Below are 19,908 nucleotides of genomic sequence, written 5' to 3' on the forward strand. Positions count from 1 at the left end.
CAGCTTATAGAGCAAATGAAAACTTCATGCTCTACTGAAGAACATGTTTGTTCCTCCAGAGTCACATTTTGATATTTTTTCTTCTCTTATAGGCAAACGTACAAATGTCTACCACAAGACTAAAGTGTGATATGTTATGTTTTTTACCATAAGCACCCATAAAATGAGCTCCATTGCAGACAGGTATGTTAATAGATACTGAGAGTTTTGGGGGAATTACTGTTCAATGCTTTCTTTAATGATCTTTTTCTTATGGTTAATATATAGAGAATATTAATTTATGCAAAAAGTAAGAGGAGTGAGTTTTTGGCTATTTTTGACAAAGTTATTTTGGCAGTTGTTAGACATGTTGTTTTGATTTTTATTGTTTGAGATGAATCTTAAAATGTATTACTTGTTTTCAGCCATGAACAGCATCTGTGCAAGTTGAGCTGATTTTTAATGTTTACTTGAATTTTTTTTTTTAGTATTTCAATATTTGATTAAGGAAAACAAATACATTTAAACAATTAGTGATGCTGCAGATGGTAGTAAAGTGACCTGCTAACCTATTTCAAGGGAAAAGTAATAGCTGAGACATGTTTTTCTACTTGATTCCTTGCGCTGGACTTTCTTACCAGCTTAGGTGAACATCTGTCCTTAATTTTCTGTGTACTACCATTTTTGAGACTTCAGGAAATGAAACTTGCATCAAATTTACAGAAAGTTAAACCTGATCAAAATAAATAACAGTAAAAGCAAAGGGTAAAACTTTTAAGATGCTTGTCTGACTTGTCAGTTATTTTAGTGAGGTTTTGTGGTATTTCACTGAAACTTCAGCCTTTTGAATATACGAATTCCTTTTAAAAGCTTTATGTTTATGAAGTAGCATACAAAATAATTACTTCCTAACATCACTGCTTATCATAATGTACAATTGCTTGATGATTTATCAGTTATAAATCAGAGAGATGAGGTAAGCTTTTTAGAAAGACAGTTACTTGCCTTAAGGGAAGGAGACATTAGGATAAAAAAAATTAAGGGTGGACACACAGAGGTCGGTGTGGACAGCACTAGATAGACTGAAAGCAGAGAGAAGAAGTCAGAGAAATAAAATGTGAAAGTCCATTATACAGCAGTTTTGGAAAACAGAACAACAGTTTTGACTTGACTTTTAAAACAAAAGGAAATGAAGCAAAGGTGTTGTATGAAGTATACTGAGGTATCTTCAAAGGAAAACATGTTCTCCTTTTGACATTTTAATACGTCTTTAGCAGTACGTGGACAGTTGTCAAGCTGAGGAAAAGTTCTGTGATATTTGGTGAGGAAGCAAATATAATGAATAATTACTGTTACTGTTTAACATGAATATTAATTGTATATTTATAAAATTACATACATGGATGAAGTATAGCATATTCCTCAGCCCTCTTCCATTAGTAATACTTCAGTATTTAAGAAAAATGTACTTTCTTGCTGTAAATATTTCCAATAATTGGAATAGAAGTTGCCAATAAGTGAAAGTAAATTATTTATGTTCTCTCTCATGTTTTCAAAAGGGTAAGGTAATGCAAATAATCAAGAAGATAGAAAAATAAAATTAAGTAGTGTTCAATTAAGTTTTTGCATAGGGTTGTAAGTTCTCATTAGAAATAGTGTGAAAATCCTTTGAGTTGTGTCAGAAATGTAAGGTTTTTTGCTTTCTATTTAGTAAATGTCCTACAAGGAGAACTTATAGCAGACTTGGCTTCAGGTTATTGATGATGGTCCTTGTGAGACATCACAGTAAAACAGTGCTTTAGTTTCTTGGTGTAATGGAGGTGATGAATAATGAGCTCTTCCTCCCCTCCCCTTCATTGTGATGGGACTCCACAAGAGAGAAATTCTACACTCCAACATTTATTTCCTTTTGTTTCTTTCAGAAATGATGGAAGCATTTTTGATGGGCTGGTGGAAGAAGATGACAAAGATAAAGCAAAAAGGTAAGTTTTTAAGTTATTTAAAGCTAAGAAATGTCCTATACTTGTACACTTGAACTTAGGGTGATTTCTAAACAATAAAAATGTGATTCTTTTATACATAACCATATTACTTAACAGCATTTCTTTTACTGTTATTCTTCAGATATGTTGTATATTTATAACTGTGGTTCAGTGATTTGTATCTTTGTAAAAGGGTGCTTTATTCCAAAGGCTTCGCTGCACCCCTCCATGAGAAGGAGGAAGCCACTCTTAAAAAATAGTGTCAGAAATACAGAGTAGGTGTTTTTGAGACAGTTCTCACAGCAGAAATTCTTAAGGGGCTGTTTGCATCAGGAACCTGGCAGTAGTATGCAGCTTATTAGAAGAAAGTTTCATAGTTGTTATAAAACATTTTTTGTTTTGTTTTTCAGAGTGTTTAGAAACAAGTCTGAAAAGAAACGTCGAGATCAGTTTAATGTACTTATTAAAGAGCTGGGTTCCATGCTTCCAGGTAATGCTCGGAAGATGGATAAATCCACTGTACTGCAGAAGAGCATTGACTTTTTACGGAAGCACAAAGGTAATTATTTGTAACAATAAAAAAAATATTTGTAAATTCTTAATTTTTTTGAGTGTCTAGAAACAAGTCTGAAAAGAAACGTCGAGATCAGTTTAATGTACTTATTAAAGAGCTGGGTTCCATGCTTCCAGGTAATGCTCGGAAGATGGATAAATCCACTGTACTGCAGAAGAGCATTGACTTTTTACGGAAGCACAAAGGTAATTATTTGTAACAATAAAAAAAATATTTGTAAATTCTTAATTTTTTTTTAATGATATTCACTTAGTACATAAAACATTAACAATTTTGCAGCTCCTTTAAGGAAATTGTCAAAAAAATATAAAGAGCTCCTGAAGAAAGATATTCTTAAGATCATAATTTAGGTAGCAGAGATATAACTGTGGTTTTGCTAATATTTTGCAAAAGCCAGTACTAATTTTTTTTTGTCCCATAGTTGTCAAAGAAGTCTATTTCATAAAGAGAAGCATTTATGTTTGAAATAACCTTGAAGTTTTTTATTCTGGATGGATGGAGACCTTTAGAATATAGTTGCTTCATAAGGTGCAAGTTATCAAAAGTTTTGCTTCACAGGAAAACTGCTGATCCATTTCAGTGGAAGTACTTGCTGGAAGTACTTATTTTGATATTTAGATAAGGCTGGCTTGGTTTGAACAGTTGGTTTGTCTCTCCAAGTTCCACATAAAGCAAGATAAATCACTGAAGAAGCTAGTCCGAGGAAACTTAATGCTCCGTCTTTTCATGTCAGGTATCTATGCAACTGGCTGCTTTAACAAAGATGATAAGGCAATAGGGCATTGTGGACTCCAGCAAGTGTTACTGGGTAGGTTGTTTGATGAGAGAGGGTGGCATGCAGTGGGCATACAGACCAGGAGCATGTACATTTTCTTTTTTCCTTTTAGCTGGAAAAAAAACCCAGAAAATCTATAAATACTTTTAGCTGAACTTTCTAATTTTCAAGACACATCCACTGATGTGTAAGCCAATGAGTGTGTGTTTGTTGTTTTGTAAACCATCATGTGAAATGTCAAAATGATGAATGTCTTTGAACATCCTTGCTATGCTTTTTTTCTCTGCTTGTTTGCATCAGCTGATGGTGGGATATACCCAGATATGTTGTACTGAAGTTCATTACAGATTGTTGTTTCTGTCACGAAAAAATTCTTCGACCAAGCATACACTTATTTATGGCTGTTTGATTTTTATGTATATAAAAAATCCCTGTTCCTGTTCCTACACTTGTTCTTAATATGGCACCTTGTGGTTCACACTGCCAAAAACAAGATTAAAAATTCAAGAAAATGAACTCTTTTGCTAGTTAACCCATTTCCCTGAGTAATTTCTGAGCATGCATACTAACTAGAAAGCAGTAGGGACAAAAGAAGCAGCTGTAAGGTTATAAAATAAAGTAAGTAAAGCTATTAAGTGCATGAATTAGTATGTATTTATCAACAGTATGTGTGTCAATTTAAGGTATGTTAAGGTATGATAAATATTTTTCCATGCCCTAGCATGTCTCTTCCATTAGTGTTATGGTTCAAGTAGCACCAGATGTGTGCAGAATAGTGCCATTAAAAGGGTAAACATAACAATTAAAATGGAAAGGGAGGGGGGAATAATTTGTGTGAGAATTTATAGGTTTGGGGTTTTTTTTGCCAATTAAATATTGATTATGCTGTTTTAATTCTCTGAGACACGTGTGTCTCATAACAAAAAGAAAAGCAGTATGAGGGGTCCTTTTCTGTAAAAGTCAGTTCTGTAGGTTCTAAGGCCTTTGTGAAAATTGGTTCTGTTTCAAAATCACTTTATCTTGTATTGATGATTCCTATCATAAAATACAGAGTGTAGAATGAACACGTGTCAGCCAGCCAGCAGCACCAGTCATACTTTTTTCTCCAAAGTGCTTTCTGAGATTATTTTTTTAAATCATTATTATTTTTTATTTTTTTAGGATAGAGGGGAAAAAAGCAGCTCTGGAGATGGGTGCCTTTTAGAGCATGGTGCTTTTGTCCTTCACCTGGTGGGACAGAGTGCAGCTTTGTGTGACTGCACATATCATATTAAGGTCTCTAAAGCTCTGGCTGCCAGTGCTTACTGGCATTGCTCTGTACTGGTTTACATTAAAATGTTTTGGACAAAGTGTTGGCAAAGGTCAGAAGCATATTTTGCCTCCTGAGGTGCTTGGATCTGTTACAGTAAAGCAGAGTGACCCTAGCAATAAATGAATTGTTCAGCGTTGATTAGCTGCTTTATTGTTGAAAATCCTACTGCGTTCAGCCACCAGGTTTTGATTAACTGCGTTGCTTCTGGTTCTTTCTGGACCAGTTCCACCTTGGCCGGGCTTGGTACTCTGGCGGCAGCTCCAGATGAACTATCTGAGCTGGTTATTGGCCAGTGTGGATTCTGTTCCTCATTGGGAAAAAACAGCAGGCTAAACACACTGAAACTATATTACTGAGAGCTTCTCCTTGACTAATACTGTCTATCATCTTCCTTTGAATTTGTAAACAAGACATTTTTGAAAATTATGAAATGCTGAAGAATTTCGCTGCTTATAATTACAACTAGTAGACTGATACACATACAACCCAGAGATAAATGCTACAGATCTTTGCCTAGCTGGCAATTTCTTTTGAGGATGCTCAGTGCTGATGCAGAATTGCTTCAGATCCAGGATTTGAGACTGGAGTTTAATGTGCAAGTTTGGTTATGGTCCTCTGTCTGGTATCTAGCTCAGGAACGTGACCTCAATGCCATTTATCTTTGAATGCAAACTTTTGCCAGAATTTTTAGGCACTTCTCTGAAGTTACCAAGTGAAACAAGTTCTTTCCATGTTACTTTGGCTCTGTTTTCCAATATCATACTTGTTCTAATTGTGGGAAATGTAAAAGAACACCTGTACTTGTGGTAAGATAATTCAGAATGGTTTGTTAAAGGCATGAACTTCAGCTTTTATTTAGTATAAATCCTTTCTACTGCAGAAGCCAGACTGACCTTTTTTTTTTTTTTTAGTTCTGAAGTAGGATGGTTATATGGGTCAGAATGAGCCAATGAATCAGATTTTTCCAATTCTAAAGTGGAGATGATCTATGTCCTGTGGACTGAATGCATTAAGTTAGTTGAATTTTGCCTCTACTTTGATGGCAGAGCTTTTCATTTCCGTGTCCTTTGACTTGCCCCTCAGTGTTCAATGTATTTGTTCTGACTGAAAAGTTAGATTTGGGGTTATACTTAGGTTACCCTTATTCTCCAGCCCACTCTTACTGCTTTGTGATACCATTTCAAAACAGATAGCAAAAGCCTGATCAATTTATGTCTTTTGTGAGATCTGATCGTTGGAAATTCTGGTCCATCTTATTCGTTGATATTTTTTTCCCCTCTCCTTGCAGCTCTCCACTTCTTGCCAGTTTCTTGCATGATGTTGCTGCTGTTTACTGTTCTTTTAGTTAAGTCTAAGGCTCTTTTGTAAAGTTTCCCCCCTTCAGTCTGGGAACCAAAATTCTGAACTGTTCCAGCCCTTTGCATATTTAACTCAATTCCAGGTCTCTGTGCTCTCTGAGCCATCTGAACTAACAAACTAGCTTACAGCCTTTGTACAGACTTGTCCTTTAGAAAACAAAAGCATTAAAGACATGGTTTCGTTCTTTTGATTCTTCTAAATACTTGATTCACGATTACTTGTTCAAGGTTGTTCTTACAACCAGTACTTCTGTAATGCCCTTGTTGCTCATCAAAACTGAAGTACTACGCATTCTTGCTTCTTGTTTCAGTTATCAGCTGATAAGGAAGCATCAGCTTTCAGAACCTGGGGTCTGGTTTTGCTCAGCAGCCGTTGTTTCTCCAACCTATGTATGGGAAGTTAATCGATATGTTTCTTTTAAGTCCTACAGAATCTCCGTTCAAAATTCATCTCTGTGTACGAATCAGACAGTAATTCTGCAGTGGAGCCTGTCATACAGCTCTTAACAGTCTCTGTTGAAAACCTACTCTTTTTTTAACATAACCTTATTTCTTTGCAGAAAAGAGTGGGAAGAAGAGAAAGGACTGACAATTTTTAGGGCAAAGGTTAGAATGACGAGGGTTGGCTGAGATACTTGAGGATTAGCCATTTTTTATGACCTAAACTGATCAGGAATTTTGGCTTTCTAAATCTTTGAAAACAACGCTCTCAATAAAACATTTTATTATGGTCTCAGAGGAAAGAGTATTTTTCCATTGTCAAAATCGATTACTTACTGTCATTAACTTCAGCATTACCTTGAAGTCTGGCAGGGCTGTAGCACAAACTGGTAGAAGGAAAGAGAAGACAAATCTAATTATGACATAGGGGAGAAGACATTTGTTTTCTGTTTAAGGAACAACGTCTGTAGGTAATGAATGAACAACAGAGGAGACTGGAGAACCTTCTGCTATTTCCTACTGTGTATATGTAGCTTAGTGGGAAAATAATGGCTTTTGGAAGTGTGAATCCTTATATTGTATATATGTTTGATTGTAGAAATTACTGCACAATCAGATGCCAGTGAGATTCGACAGGACTGGAAACCGACATTCCTTAGTAATGAAGAGTTCACACAGTTAATGTTAGAGGTATGTTATTTCTGGTTTTCTGGGAGTAGAATATTTCCTCACAGGGAGTCATTCCATGATGAAATTTTTCAGTTTGATGACATAACTCTTTATTTCCGTATTTTAAGTGTAACTGTACGTTTTCATGAAGATAAAGTTCCTATGTATGCAGTGTAATGCAAAACAGTTTTTCTTTTAACTGCATTTTCAATTACATAAAACATAACAGCAAAGCCACAACTGAACATATTTACTGTCAAAGGAAAGTGGATATTTTAAATTATCAACATAAGGAAGGTACTTGTTAAATGAAGAATTGTTATGCATAAATTAAAATCTTAATTATAAAAAAGGCTCAACACATCCATGTAACTTGTGAGCAATAAAGTGTTTAATTTCTTTGCTTGTTACGCTTTCCAAAAATGGTGTGTGAGCATTATTTTGCTAAAGAAGATTACATGAATAGTTGGATTACTACTAGAAATAAAGTTTAAGTATAAGCTATCATTTCCTTGGAAATGAGAATAAGTCATTTGTATCTTGTTAGTAAAACAATTTCTAGTAATAGTTAAGTGAAAAATATTAAAGTAAATGAACAAGCACTTTTAATTTTCATTCCATAGTTAAACCTTTTCTTTGAGTCACGGATTTAAAAAAGTAAAAAGTTCTGATTTTCTGTACTTAAAAAATTTTCAAAAAATCCTCTGTGGTGAATTTGCATATTTCTTCCAACAAGTTAGTGAAGTAGTTGCTTCTGTTTTTCAAGGGTTTTTGTAGCTGTTTTTGGTGTTTCTCAAGTACTCTTACAAAATACGTCTGCAACTAGTGACTGTAAAGCTAGAACAATATGATATAAAAATTTTTTTCAAAGATGCGAGCTTTAAAATTTCCAATTTAGAAATACAGTTCTGTCATGCTTTTATGTTTGGTAGCGTTCAACTAAAAGATAGTTGTTTTATGTTCAGTGGAAATAAGTTTGAGTTAAGTAGAAGATAAGGCAGTCAGAACTATCTCAGTTTTCAAGTCTCAATAAAATCTTGCTACAAGTTTCTTTTCTTGAGATTGGGAATATTGAGATTTTAAATACCGAAATTCATTGATTTCACCACCTCTTTTACTTGTTCTTCTCTTAGTTTTTCCACGTTTTCTTACTTCTGTCTTTAGCTCATTTTTCTGAGTTTTCTGATGTTTAAAATGATGATGGAATTAAAAATAACAGGCAGGTCGAGTGGGAGATGGGGGAAACAGTGGCTAGCTGTATATGGACTTGCTTCTGAAACCACAGATTAAGAACAGAACAGTATGGGAATTGTAATGCTCGTAGTGTAAAAGCAAGACTAAGAAGTTTCAGTATTGAAAGGCATTCTCTTTTTTATAATATACTAAACTAAAATTGGTCTAAATTATTTTCCACGTTGAATATAGCTTAACATTTTTAATATGCTCTGTTTCTTTTTATTTAACTGCCCATTATGTTTAATTTCAGGCTCTTGATGGTTTTTTTTTAGCAATTATGACAGATGGAAATATAATATATGTGTCTGAAAGTATAACTCCCTTACTTGAACATTTGCCAGTAAGTACAAATTGCTTTCAGTAACATACCAGTTTGTCTATGGATGGTGTTCTGCTATGAGTACTAATTAATTGTTAGCCTTTTTGGCATTAAAGAACAGATGTATACTTTGTTCTAATGCTTCTGCTTTTTCTTCAGCACAACTCCTTCCTACTGGTCTGTCTCCTATATTAAACATTTCCTTTGGAAACACAGAATGCAGTCGGCACTCTGTTAGGCAGGATTATGAAGTGCCAGGCTAGCATCAGTTTCTCTTCACCATAACTGAAATAACACAGTTGATTGCAGGAGACCCTTTAGAGTTCACACCTATCACAGCCTCTACATGAGAAGAAGAGTATTGCTAAAGAGCTGTATCCTTGGAATTCTTTTAAACTACTTTTTTACTCCTTTCTTGCCAAAGAACTCTTACAAGAAATACATTGCTGCTGGTTCTGCTTTTTAAGATAGGTATATACTTTGGGTTTTATCACATTCACTCATCGTTTGTCTTGGTGGCATTGCTCACTGGTAAATTTAACATTCTAGTTTTTAAAGTTACCTTTGAATAATGTTATTCTGAAATGAGGCAAATTAGTACTCAAAAATGCAAACAACTGATGAGTGAAACAGTGAGTTCTTTTCTAGAAGAGAAGGACAAGTTACTGTTAAAGGCGAGTTGTCTTACTGTGATAAGAGTATTTTGTAAAACTTGGAGTGGCATATGTAAAAAATGATTCTGCAAAACCCAAATTCCCCTAAGGTATGCATGATATCAGCCTGAGAATTTTGAAAAATGTACAGGTAGTGGTGATTTTTTTTTTTTTTTAAAGTAGAATTTACCAAGTTCTCAGAGGCACATTTGTTCTTTGCTTTTAGGTGTGATTTATATATTCTAAACATACATTCTATGATCTCTCTTTTCTGAATACTTAATCAAACACATTTAAGCGTATAATCAGTTGTTCAGTTGTTCAATTTTATGGCATTCATCTCTATTGTTACCAGTTTTGTGTACATTGTTGCAGAACTGATTATAAAATATATTCATAAAATCAATTGCAATTGGATATAATTATTGGTAACATAATAACCTATATGATGTAGGGAGGGGCTGTCTTTGTTCCAAGATATCATTTCAATGTATTGGATGCCACCGACAGGTTACAGTGCCCTAGAACAACACCCTGTAATTTCTAATTAAAATGCTCCTTTACTTGGAATTGTTGCATCCCAGGGAGGTTAATGCAAGCTCCATTGTAGTTTAATGTGTATGTGTATCTGCTGCGTTCATGGTGTTTTTCATTAAATGGTTCGCGGTGTCAAAATTAAGACAGATCAAAGTGACATTTATTTCTTGCAAAATATTCATGTGTATTCCAGCAGGTGGCTTTGTTGAGTCAGTAATGTTCTTCTGAACTGTGGAATTGTTTTGCATTAAAATAGTAGGCTTTGTGACATTATACGTCTTGCATTAGTTTAATGCTTATTAAATCTTTTTCTTTCAGTCTGATCTTGTGGATCAGAGTGTATTTAATTTTATCCCAGAGGGGGAACATTCAGAAATTTATAAAATATTGTCTTCTCGTCTGCTGGAAAGTGATTCATTGACACCAGAATACTTAAAATGTAAGTAGTTACTGCACGTTAACCCCGGTAGGCAGCTCAGCCCCACACAGCTGCTCGCTCACTCCCCCCCAGTGGGAAGGGGGAAAGAATCAGAAGGGTAAAAGTGAGAAAACTCATGGTTGAGATAAAGACAGTTTAATAGGGAAAGCAAAAGCCGCACACGCAAGCAAAGCAAAACAAGGAATTCATTCACTACTTCCCATGGGCAGGCAGGTGTTCAGCCATCGCCAGGAAAGCAGGGCTCCATCATGCGTAACGGTTACTTGGGAAGACAAATGCCACCACTCCAAACGTGTGTGTCCCCCCTTCTTCCCCCAGCTTTATATGCTGAGCATGACGTCATATGGTATGGAATATCCCTTTGGTCAGTTGGGGTCAGCTGTCCCGGCTGTGTCCCCTCCCAGCTTCTTGTGCACCCCCAGCCTGCTCGCTGGTGGGGTGGGGTGAGAAGCAGAAAAGGCCTTGACTCTGTGTAAGCACTGCTCAGCAGTAACGAAAACATCCCTGTGTTATCAATGCTGTTTTAGTCACAAATCCAAAACACAGCACCGTATGAGCTGCTATGAAGAAAATTAACTCTATCCCAGACAAAACCAGTACGGTAGTTGTTAAAAATAATCTGCTTTGTATCACATGTGATCAGTTCTTTTTTTCCAGTGTTATTTAAGCAGAAACATATGGGTGAGCTCTGAAGAACAGAAGCACTTTTTTTGTGGGTTCCCTCCCCCCGAAGAGTAAAATTTTCAGCATTGCATTGCATTTCAGTCTATGACTTTCCCATGTATTAGAAATGTTCATCTTGTTTATATAGCTTCTATTTAGACAGTTGTAGCCCTTGGCGAGAATAAAAACATAGCAGCCTAATGGGTTTTGCAAGTGCATGCTTTAGTAAACTTAAGTTTAGGGCAGCTGCTTCTTTAAAATAGCTCTAGTTTTCAGGGGTTTTCTATGTCATTAGCATTCAGGCCCTTCATGCACAAATTCTAAAGGAGTTCTCCTTTTCTTTAGGTTAGTTAATATTGCTCTGGTTAAAAGCAGAGGCTGTAGCCATTTGTAATCACAGCATTTACAGTATCTCAATAAGTATGCAGCTTAATTATTCCTGCTTTCCATTTCATGTTGCCTGTGCGCTTCATCAAGCATGTAGCCTATTAATTTGTTTATTCTTTTCTCAGCAAAAAATCAACTAGAATTCTGTTGCCATATGCTGCGAGGAACAATAGATCCAAAAGAGCAACCTACATACGAATATGTAAAATTTATAGGAAATTTCAAGTGTCTGAATAACGGTAAGTAATTTCAGCGATGTTAGAGCGGAATACTTAGGCAGCTTCACAGCTAAACAGGCTTGGGACTATTGTGGAGAACTTAATGATGAACTAAAATCAGTCTTTCAAAAGAAGAGCTTGAAGCAGAGTTATATCACTTCTGTATTGTTTCAATGAGAAAGAAGAAAAACTGCCTATCAGGTATTACAGGTCTGTGCGTTTGAATGCAAAATGTAGTAATTATGCTTAATGCTTTCAATTAAAGAAAACGAGTATCGTGTAAAACATTTTTAAAAAGAATTTAAGAGAAATTTAAGTAAATGCTTCAAAATAAAGAGCCTGAATTTAGTTAAGCATAATCCATACTTAAGCAGGTGACTAGGTAACTTGAAGATCGGTGGTACTGAGTACCTGCAGTTCTCATTATGCAGTGAGCTGGGAAGTAAAATGTAGGTTTCCTCCCATTTCAATTCTGTGCTTTTACTGACAGGAGTTACCACTCAGATGAGTGGATGGGCCAGTACAGTTTTCCGCACTGAGTTCCTTCTCCCTTCCATTGAAGTTATTTTTATTAGTTATGTACTAATATTATTCTTCCCTACTACATCTCTAATCTGTTTGGCCTGCCTGTGCTGACTATTTAATTGAGAGGCACGTTTATTTGGTCAGCCAGACAAATGGGCTGTGGAGCATGGTCAGTAATAAATCTTTGTAAAGATCACCCCCAAAAATATTATCAAAACCAATATCTTGTAAATAAACCTATGTTTTTTTTACGTGATACCAGTATTTTTCTTACAAAATGGGGAGAGATTGAGTGTTAGTGCCAAATGCAGGTGTGTAATATTATAGGAAAGACAAGAAACAGGCCTGAAAACGCCAATTATGGTGCTAGTCTTGGAAAGAGGAGGAGTTGGGAAACTGCAGACCTATCGGTTGCAATTCAATATTGGGAAATATTCCAGAACAAATAAACTATATGTGAGCTTCAGGAAGCTAGGAAGGAATGGAATAGCAACCATTCAGGTAGGAACAGCATCAAATCAATTCAGTTTCCTCTACCAAAGAGTAACACACTGAGTGGATAAGAGGACAAAGCGCAAATAAATGATGGACTTTTTTAATATGCTTTTGGCAGTTATCATATTCTGTTCTCACAAACATGTAAGGGAAGCACATGTTAATTGAAATTGCTGGAGAGTAGCTGCAGAAACTGTTTGGAAAGGTTACCAATGTTCACTGTCAAAATGGAGTTTTAACGGACTTCTGGATTTGATGAGTATTTTCATTAATGTTATGAATAATGGAACGTAGTTTGCAGTCATGAAATGATGCAAGAACACTAAAAACAAGATAAGAATTCAGCCCCAAATTTAGAGAATAAATTATTTTGGGGAAAAAACCCCAGACAAATTGATAAGAACAAATGCAAGTTACTACATTTAGGAATAACAAACTATATGAACAGGAGAAAAGGTTACAGTCAGCTAGATAGCAGTCCTTTAGAAAAAGGAGTTACTGTGGAATGTAAACTGAATGTGACCAATCACCAAATTGTGAAAATGCAAAAGCCTTTCTAAAATATAGTCTAAACCACATGAAATAATCCCACTGCACTTCTTAGCACCTATATGTCCTCATCCAGTTTTTGGCACTATTTGTCGGGAGTAAGTAAAGCAGCTGGAGAGAGTTCAGAGTAGAGCAATGAAAGCAGTCAGAAATTTAAAAATCTAACTTACAAGGCAAGATAAACTCTGAAGAACAAAAGAGAAGGGATAAGATAAAGAGGAAGGAAATTACTTGTTTTCTTTCTGCTGGAAAGAGCAAGGAGCTGTAAGCTTAAATTGCATGAAGAAACTTCAGTAGAAGTTCTAATCTAGAGTTGAACTAAAACCTGTTAGGCTTGGATGAGCCTGACAGCGTTTTGGAGTCACCATCATTAGACCTTAGTAAAGATAAACTAAATTGATATCTGCTGGAAATGAAAGATAAGGTTAATCTGTTTTGAGGTCTAGTCCATCCTTTGAGGCCTTATGATTCCATCCATCTCTGTGATTCAGTAAGTGGAATTTGTTTGTTCTCAGCTCGGTGTCCTGATTCTTTCACATACATAATTGTTGTGCCTTTGACTGTTCTGTTACTCAGTTTTGTCTTCAGCTCGCGTCGTTTGAATGTGATGGAAGCCTAGAAAAGAAATACTTACCTCAGAGTTCAAAAGAAAAAGTTAGCAAAAGCTGATACAAAAGAGAAACTTTAAAGATATTTTTGAAGAAGATGTTTTCCAGTCATCTTTAGTAGTTACCAAGAAGGATTAGAATTGTTATTAGTTTCTTAAAACTGCTTTGTCACAGATAATACCATGTTAACTGTAATCTTAGTTCTTTGAGAAAGGTGATGGTTGTGTTCCCATTACTACTGTACAACTACTATTCCTGTGCATATATGTGTATATATTATATGTAGCAGTTTTCTTAATGCACGTTAAGTTATAAGCAAACCACATTAGATAAATATTGGGCATTTGTCTTGTGATATTACTGCCATTTTCCTCCATGCTTATTTTGTAATCTGTGTTGACCTCATCTATCTTCCCTCAGTTCCCAACTCTGCGCACAATGGTTTTGAAGGAACTATTCAGCGATCGCACCGGCCTTCATATGAAGACAAAGTTTGCTTTGTAGCTACAGTTAGATTAGCTACACCTCAATTTATCAAGGTATGTACAAATGAAATCACTTTTATATCATTTTTAAATGTACTCTGAACAGGAAAACTTCAGAGAGAGTGCACGCAGCATTTCAAATACTATTAATGAAAACCATAAGGCATTTTATTATATGAAACTAGAAGTGTCTGTGTTTCTTACTTCACATACAAATAGGTTAAATATTATGCAAAGTATCAAATGAAGTTGCTATGGTGAGTGCCATTTCTAAATAATCATATAAAATAGTAACATGCCAGAAATAAATTTAGAAGTCCATAGGAATATAATTTACCAAGTTTAACTTAAACACAATGAAAGATAACACTGAGGTTCCACTTTCACTGGAAAAATTAGTAATTTTAGTTGACATTTGGATGTGAATTTTATGCTGCTGCTGACCTTGCTGTAGTTCGACACAGAAGCAAATCTTTTAGGGCTTAATGAAAGCTTGAATTATTTGTCAGCAACTGAGAGTCAGGTTTGAGGTAATAAAGATCTTCCGTTTTGTTTCAGTACTGTTTGTTATTCAATAACTCAGTTGTTTCAAGAGAATGTTTTGCTTAACTGTTAATGCACAGTGAAGATATCTTTACAAGTTTAGAATTGGATGTGTGTGAAATTTATAGACTTTGCTAAGTATAAGCCTGTTCCTCACCAAAATGAATCAAAATAAATACTCAGGATACAGTATTGGATAGGCTGTGATTGTGATTCAGATGATATGTTTTCTACAAATATATTAGTCAAGGTACAGGATAGTCTACTATCGAACATTTTTTTTACAATTCAGTTGTAAAGAAATGCCATGAAATGTATATGGCACCTGGTTAAGCTGCTGTCTGTCATGCAGAACTCTGAACATTTAAATATTCTGCATATAAGTTGAATGCACTAGTGTCTTAAACTGAAGATTGTTGGTGGTATCCTCTGAAGACATGGTCTACATACTTTGCACTTTGAAAGTGTAGTAGGGAGCCTGTGGAGCAATCATATAAACTTCTTCAGTTCTGTCAGGCTGAATAGGAATTGGATCGCTCCAGACTGCATGCCAGAGAGAGTTTGTTGTTTATTTTTCCTGAAGCCATGGAAATCTTTCATCTGACATTTTTCTTCCCACGCGGGTCTAAATAATGTTCTTCCTGTTGTGCCTACAGTTAGTAGAGATGTTAAATGTGTGATTTTTGCTTCATGAAATACTTGGAGAAAAAAGACCAACCCGGCAGTATTTGCAAATATTTTTATCTTTTAAAGTCTGACAGTTTAGAGTGTACTATAGTAAAACTTTTGTGTTTCCTACTTCTGGAACAGGGCATTTGGAAGTTGAGGAACATCCATTTATGATCTTTCAGGTCTCAGTCTCCTGAGGGCGAAAGCCTTACAGATTATACTCTGGCCAAACTTTCATTCCGCTTTACTTGAACTTCTGAGCCCCTAGTGCCTAAGGAAGCTTTCATGTTACAGAGGTTTTAAGATCCTCTCAAGGGCTTTGACTAGTGCTGTTCATCTAAGAAATATTCTTGTGAAGAAGACTAACATTAGAGTGAAAACTTTCAATCTGACAATACTTGTTTATACTCTTTTGATACCTTCTGTTATTATTGAGGCTAGCATTGACTAGACTCTAGCAAATAAGTGTTACGTCAGGATCTTTACCATCCCAGTAACTTTTACTAACAGATGCGTGATGCAGCCAGTAGTAAGATGTGTATTTTAGTACTGGATAGCCTTATTTAAGGTAGAACCTGCCTGCTCATCTACTACTTTTTCTCTTTATTTCAGATGGTATACGGTTCTGGGTTTTTTTTTACCTAGAATGTAACTTCTCCAGGATATACAGTGCTTTTGCAGAAAGCCGTAGTATTCATGAGAATAATCTCTGAAGGTTCACATTTTTATTTTCTGCATATGACCCCACCACTTTTCTAACAAAATGTGCCACAAATTTTGCTCCCCAGTGAAGGAATTTGGTTCTACACATTCTTTAGAACATTTGTCTTGCATTTTGGCTGGTAAATGATTGAATCCTATCAAGAAAGCAGGATTAATCCAGCCAAAAGGATTCTACCAGAATACTTTTTGTTACAAATGAAAGTCCTTTCTTTTCTAGATGCCTTGTTGACAACTTCAACAAGATGCCTTGTTGAACGAGATAGCTTCTGCCCAGGGGTATTTTACAGTGGAATATCTGTAAATCATTAATATAAATGCATTGAGTAATCGGATACTAACCTGCTGCCAGCTCCTCTCTAACAATGGTGTTTTTACTGTGATTTTACTGCCTGCATTTAAGTTACTTTTCCTTTTGTTTTGACTTGTGCCAAAATAATTAGATTAAAAGAAACAACAAATCAAAAGTATATCTCGAGGATATACGCTTGCTCTGTCATTTCTTTTACTTTGCTATGAGTGGTGCTTTATTAAATGCTGTAATCTTAGGAAAGTAGATGAGCTTTGGGTTTTAGGGGTAGTTTCAGTTTCGAAGGTTAAGTCTTGCTAACTGGAAGTCACACCAAGAGCCACAAATTTGTGCCCAGAGTGATTTTGTTCATTACCTCCATCATACTCACCTTCTGGTCATTGTCTTTAGATTTTACGCCGATGAAGGTGAGGAAAAAACATTGCCTAGATATGTTAACTTTTTCTTCCATAGAAAGAAAACTTAGAAATATCTATTTAAAGAACTGCAAAATATCCACTTAAACTCTTTGTATTACAACCTGAAAGAATGAAAAGGAAGGTGGTCCCTTTGTAGGAACAACAGTTAGTCTTCTACTGTATTTTTCCGCAGGACTATTTTAGTTATAGATACTTGCAGAGCAGCAGTGTGCTCGTCTGTCCTCATCTGTCGTGAATATTATGTCAGTGCAGCAGGGGCTTCCATACTGCAGTCTTTAGGAAACTGTTGTGGTATCTGATCATCATCTGTGTTCCTGGCAATGGGAATACCATTGCAAGCTCCTACAAGTGTGACAAACGTGTGCAGGTGTCCAAAAAAAGAAAGATTTACTGATCTTTAATTTTATTGTAATTCTTTGAGGGGTGTTTTTGTATGTATGCATGTATTCCATCATCCATCTTTCTTCTTGTAAGGCAGTACTAGAGGAGTTTGCAAAAGAACCGACTGGCTTGGGGTACTTAGCTCTGTTACTATCTCAGCATGAGGCACAGTACTTGGTGGGCCGTCTACCTCTCTGGAAAGGGACAACAGAAATTGACTGACATGCACTGATTGCACATACGTCTGAGCGGAATACATTTAAAACGACGTATAGAATACTTCGAGGATTTGTTGTAATAGTGGAAATACAATCATTCTCTTACTGTTCATGAATTCTAAACATAAGAATAGTGTGGTGTTTGTAGTACATGTCTGTGCCCTCAAGGCAAAGTGATTTAGAGTACTCTTTATTCACTAACAGGAAGAATCCTGTTCCTAAAGTCAAAATAATGTGACCATCTTGCTAATGTTGGGTTTTACCCATTATAAGCATATACTGTAATCAGAGTGTCTGGTGGGAGTGTTTCATCTCTTCTTTTGCTTGTTACAAGTTAAAAGCATAACTGCAGGAACTATTGATTTCTGCTGGTACTACTGTGGTTGTAGATACTGAGCTTGAGTTTAATCTCACGCCGGGGTGGTTCCATTTAAATCAACTGAGTGTCAGCCTGGCACAGCTGAGATTAGATTCTACCTCAGTACTATGCATCTAAACAAGCAAAAACAATGAAGCTGTCTAAAAATAACTTTATAACTATTGTGGAGTTACCTACTAACTTTAGGCAAGTCTGAATTTCGAAAGACCTTATGAATTAGAATAGAGCAGTTTTGAGAGAGATTTTTATTTTTTTACTTTTTAGGAAATGTGCACTGTTGAAGAACCCAATGAAGAGTTCACATCTAGACATAGCTTAGAATGGAAGTTCCTATTCTTGGATCACAGGTGCAATTCCTTCTATGTATAGCAGCAATAGTAGCTGAATCACAGTGGTGGCTATAATATTTAGAGTTCACTAATCAGCATTAACTACTCATGGCTTGTGTTGAGTTTAATTTTTAATTTTTTTCAGAGCACATACTGTAAACAAGAAAAGTTATATAATGAAATAATTTTTGGTTGGTTTTTTTTGTGTGAAAATAAAATTACATTAATTTTTGTATTAATTAGGGCACCTCCGATAATAGGTTATCTTCCATTTGAAGTTTTGGGAACATCAGGCTATGATTATTATCATGTGGATGATCTAGATAATCTGGCAAAATGTCACGAGCATTGTGAGTATGACTAAGTTGCTACAATGAACGGGTTTGCTTTATAGGTGTCCGTTTAAAGTTTGTTAAATTGTACAAATGTTGTAGTGAAATTTTGTGTGAAGTGCCTTTACTCCCATTCATTTGACATTATTGCACTGCTGATCTTCATCTTTTTTCTTTTGATACAGAACTACAAAACAGATTTAACTTTATCTTATAATTTAGAGTTTTCATTGTGGTGAATTGGAGTGCAAAGCACTATGACTAATACTTCTCCAGTTCTTCCAATAGCATTTAAAAGGCTCTGTGATGTTTAATGAATGCAAAAATTGTTTAAACATTTAATAAAATAAGCTTTCTGTTTAGCTATGTTTTTCTTTATAAAGCTGTATTTAAATTTTTTGCACATAAATTTTTCACAATATGTAAAAAAAAAAAAAAAACAAACAAACCAGAAAAATGAAAGTTTGAATTCTCCAGTTCTCTGAAAAATGCAGTGTAAACTTTTTTTGGAAGAAAGCTATAGTTTTAAACTTGTTCTTACTCATTGTCATAATACTGGATTTGGACATGGTTTTGGGCCATATGGAGCTAGGAAATAATGTTTATTATGTAATTGCAATATGTACAGACTGGAAAGACAGTAAACTTTATTCTTCACTTTTATAGTAATGCAATATGGGAAAGGGAAGTCATGTTACTACAGATTCCTTACAAAGGGACAACAATGGATTTGGCTGCAAACACATTACTATATCACGTATCACCAGTGGAATTCCAGGCCGGAGTTTATTGTCTGTACGCACACTGTTGTAAGGTAAGTTATCTTTTAAAAATCTGTATTAGAGAAATTCTAATGGCATGGGAGCTGTATTGCTGGTTTTTTGGGAGGTAGAGAAATCATAGCAGTTTAAAGAATCATGGGAAAACTTCCTGGGATACTTTGTAAGTAAGGTACCTCTGAGGAGTTTGTTTTTTGAATCACAGAATCATTTAGGTTGGAAAACACCTTTAAGATCATCGAGTCCAACCACTAACCTCACACTGCCAAACAGTGTCCCTAAGCACCACATCTACACTCTTTTAAATACCTCCAGGGATGGTGGCTCAACCACTTCCCCAGGCAGCCTGTTCCAATGCTTGACAACCCTTTCAGCGAAGAGATTTTTCCTAATACCTAAACCTCCCCTGGCACAACTTGAGGCCATTTCCTCTCGTCCTATCGCTTGTTACTTGGGAGAAGAGATCGACACCCACCTCGCTACAACCTCCTTTCAGGGAGTTGTAGAGAGCAATGAGGTCTCCCCTCAGCCTCCTTTTCTCCAGGCTAAACAACCCCAGTTCCCTCAGCCGCTCCTCATAAGACTTGTTCTCCAGACCCCTCACCAGCCTCGTTGCCCTTCTCTG

At 35.8% G+C, this 19,908-nt stretch overlaps 1 protein-coding gene across 3 annotated transcripts in view; it reads left to right on the forward strand.

The window, feature by feature from the left end:
- Window positions 1–96: 96 nt before the first annotated feature.
- The window catches only part of CLOCK (clock circadian regulator), a 31,811-nt gene continuing 11,999 nt past the window's right edge, over window positions 97–19,908 (forward strand). For 2 of the 3 annotated variants that reach the window (XM_009277411.2, XM_009277413.2), the window contains exons 1-11: window positions 97–183; window positions 1,902–1,961; window positions 2,372–2,520; window positions 7,020–7,111; window positions 8,577–8,666; window positions 10,154–10,274; window positions 11,450–11,563; window positions 14,140–14,258; window positions 18,108–18,190; window positions 18,416–18,522; window positions 19,171–19,318. In XM_009277411.2, coding sequence (XP_009275686.1) covers window positions 137–183; window positions 1,902–1,961; window positions 2,372–2,520; window positions 7,020–7,111; window positions 8,577–8,666; window positions 10,154–10,274; window positions 11,450–11,563; window positions 14,140–14,258; window positions 18,108–18,190; window positions 18,416–18,522; window positions 19,171–19,318 — 1,130 coding nt within the window. In that variant the 5' untranslated portion in view covers window positions 97–136. Of the gene's footprint in view, window positions 184–1,901; window positions 1,962–2,371; window positions 2,521–2,571; window positions 2,721–7,019; window positions 7,112–8,576; window positions 8,667–10,153; window positions 10,275–11,449; window positions 11,564–14,139; window positions 14,259–18,107; window positions 18,191–18,415; window positions 18,523–19,170; window positions 19,319–19,908 lie in introns of all 3 variants that reach the window. The other variant, XM_009277412.2, reaches the window with a different exon arrangement.

Source organism: Aptenodytes forsteri, unplaced genomic scaffold (assembly GCF_000699145.1).
Source record: "Aptenodytes forsteri isolate BGI_AS27 unplaced genomic scaffold, ASM69914v1 Scaffold65, whole genome shotgun sequence".
Classification (NCBI taxonomy): domain Eukaryota; kingdom Metazoa; phylum Chordata; class Aves; order Sphenisciformes; family Spheniscidae; genus Aptenodytes; species Aptenodytes forsteri.